Here is a 3,055-nt window from a genome sequence, read left to right as displayed (position 1 = left end):
CAAAACTAGAAAGAAAAGTGTTTAAAATCAACACAACAATCACTCGCAGATGGGCAGTAATTGATAGTAAAACAAGACAAAGTGACAGAGAATAGGCACATCATATATTGAATGGACCCATGCCAGCTCTTATGTGATATTTATGGCTTTAATTAGAAATTAAACTAACGAATATTATGGTGACAGGTAGAAGGCCAAAAGCAAATTTGGCCCACCATTAATTCCTCAACCACACTTAATAAAATTATTATTAAAAAAAAACAACTGGGATTTTTAAATAAATCACATAATTTATTGAACATATTTAAAAAAAAAAAAATTGAAATACTTTAATCATTAATCCTCTTGATTAGACATTTGGGATGAGACCAAAAAACAGAAAGACTGTGCCAAGCGTTTCCATTATATTTTGAATCAAAATTTGTATTATAAAACAAAACAAAACTGTATATCTTTTTGGAGCCTTAGGCCCCAGTTCATACATTTCTTTTTAGCTTTATAAGTTCATTAGACCTTTCCCCAACTCTCTATAATCTTCTCCTTCAAAGCAGAAACATTCTTAATTCACTTCCACCATGGAAGCTTCATTTCATCAGAAATGCGAGGCTAGATCTATCGGAGCCACCTCGCCCTCGTCCTCTTCCTCATCAACGATGTTGTCGTCTTCGTCTATAAATAAAAGTTGCAAGAAATTTGGCGAAGAAGAATCTGAAATTAATGTTATAAATAAAAGCAAGAAAAGGGTGAAAATCAATAAAAATGAAGAAGATGGTAAGAATTACTCGGCATACAGAGGAGTAAGGATGCGTCAATGGGGCAAGTGGGTGTCTGAAATCCGAGAACCAAGGAAGAAGTCAAGAATCTGGCTTGGAACATTCCCTACAGCAGAAATGGCAGCTCGAGCTCACGACGTGGCGGCTCTAGCCATCAAGGGTCATTCTGCTCATCTAAATTTCCCGGAGCTGGCTCACCAACTCCCCCGTCCGTCCAGCGCCAACCCTAAGGACATCCAAGCTGCAGCTGCTAAGGCGGCTGCCTTGCACTGCAAGAAAAGTGGCCAGGATGAGAAAAACCGGCTGGTAAACGCGCCGAGCTCTCCAGCCAGCACTGTGGCATCTGATGATGATGCATTCATGGACCTTCCTGATCTTTTGATGGATGTAACTCGTCAAATTGATGAGTTCTGGGGTCCATCGTCATGGCAGGTGGATACAGATGATGGACCTATTGATATTGGATTCAATTACCATGATGATGATGAGCTTTTTCCATGGCAATACTGCCATTGATGATCATGATCATTAACCCACTTCAAAGTTTGTCTAAAAGAAAAATGGATAGGGAGCAAATCAGTAAGTTAACGTTTTATTCTTTTCAGTTGATTGGTTTGGGATTTATAATTGACAAAAAAAAAAAAAAAGAACAGCCATGCTTTTGGCTAATTAATTACGTTTAATTATGTCCTTCAAAGTGATATTAGGTTTTTGATGATCATGATCAAATCCATTGTATATGTGATTACAAAAATGACAAACGTATTCAATTCAATGTTTATAATAATGCTCTTAATTATATATATATATATATATACATGTCTTTATGTTTGTTTGTTAATATATTTATTGTCTTCCTTTTTTTTTCTTTTTCTTTTTCTTTTTCTTTTCTTTTCTTTCTACTACTAAATTTAGACTCTGGGTGAATTTTATATAGTTCACCAGATATACCCATTCAGTAAAACTTTAAACAAAAGCATCATTTGGGAATAATAGCCTGAAATAAAGTTTCTTCTTCTTCTTTATTCTCCTCTCCTTTACTTACTCGGTTCTTTTCAATTTAATTTTGTCCATGTGGTATATATATCTATATAGAGCTTCTCCAAATATATAGGAGACTTGGTTCACCTGTCCTAGTAACATATTTGTATATTAAAAGAAACAATATATATATATATATATCTTAGTCTGCAATAAAATAAATATATAAGTTGAAAGTTAGTCCAAAGAGGAAAGTTGCAAATAAAGAGATAGGTAGCAACATGATTTTGCCTCAAGAGGCATATACCTTTTCCTTCTTGACTGGAACATTAAAGACAAGATAATATAAAATCACTTGTAGAATTATGTAAGTATACTTGTAAAAGCGTATTATGTTATAATATTTGACTTTTAATTTAAAACCAACTAATTATAAGTAGGTGATATCATTAATTTATTTTCATTATTTAACATGTGAATGTACGTGCATGTTGTTTTTGTAACATTAGTATGAATTAGGTTTCAGTTTGACCGACTCCCATAACTTATATATATATAGTAACTAACATAACATTTCTATTTTTATGTGTTCTTTGTGGGTTGTCCTCCTGTGGTTGGTGGACATTATAAACAGGTATATATATACATATATATATATGTATATATAAAGCTGATCATTATATTAGTTGTTGAAACTTACTATCAGTAAAAGGAAAGAAAAAGATTAGATGGTACTTTGGCCTTTTCCTCAACTCTCTCATACTTCACTTCACTTCCCTATTTATTGTACTACTCTTTCATTGATTTTAACCTTCCGAAAGAAGCTCAAGTGTACCAGAAGTTTAGATAAGATGATATAGATTTTTGGATGGTTGACAGAAAGTGTAGTTTTCAATTGAAATATTAGTTCTATATACCTATTTTTATTTTAAAAAAAAATTAAATTATGTTAATATTATATAGTTATTAAAATGTATTAATTTATATTTTAAAAAACAAACTATAATGGAAGTTTTCATTTCTTATGTTAATTAAATCTCTACTAATTACATGGAAGTTTTTTTTTTTTTTTTTTCTTTTTGGAAAGGCAAATCATCATTGCATTACCAATTTGCTATTCCTTAAGAAACAAAGAGAATAATAAAAAAAAAAAACTATGGAGTAAGCCATAATTACTTATAATTAGCTAAAGTCGAATTAAGAGTTTAAATGCAAATTAGTTACTTAGAAATCAATATATACATGTATGTTATATAAATTATGGAGCATGATATATATTGTGATAAATAAATAAAAAACAT

The 3,055-nt window shown here is 31.3% G+C and overlaps 1 protein-coding gene across 1 annotated transcript; it reads left to right on the top strand.

Moving 5' to 3' along the window:
• Positions 1–501: 501 nt before the first annotated feature.
• On the top strand, positions 502–1,423 carry LOC110811459 (ethylene-responsive transcription factor ERF039). The gene has a single exon (XM_022037971.2). The coding sequence runs from the start codon at positions 576–578 to the stop codon at positions 1,287–1,289; it is 714 nt and encodes a 237-aa protein (XP_021893663.1). The 5' UTR covers positions 502–575; the 3' UTR covers positions 1,290–1,423.
• Positions 1,424–3,055: the final 1,632 nt, after the last annotated feature.

Source organism: Carica papaya, chromosome 4 (assembly GCF_054855325.1).
Source record: "Carica papaya isolate Zhongbai chromosome 4, ASM5485532v1, whole genome shotgun sequence".
Taxonomy (NCBI): domain Eukaryota; kingdom Viridiplantae; phylum Streptophyta; class Magnoliopsida; order Brassicales; family Caricaceae; genus Carica; species Carica papaya.
The sequence above is the reverse complement of the archived record's forward strand: the minus strand, read 5'-3'. Positions and strand labels throughout refer to the sequence as shown.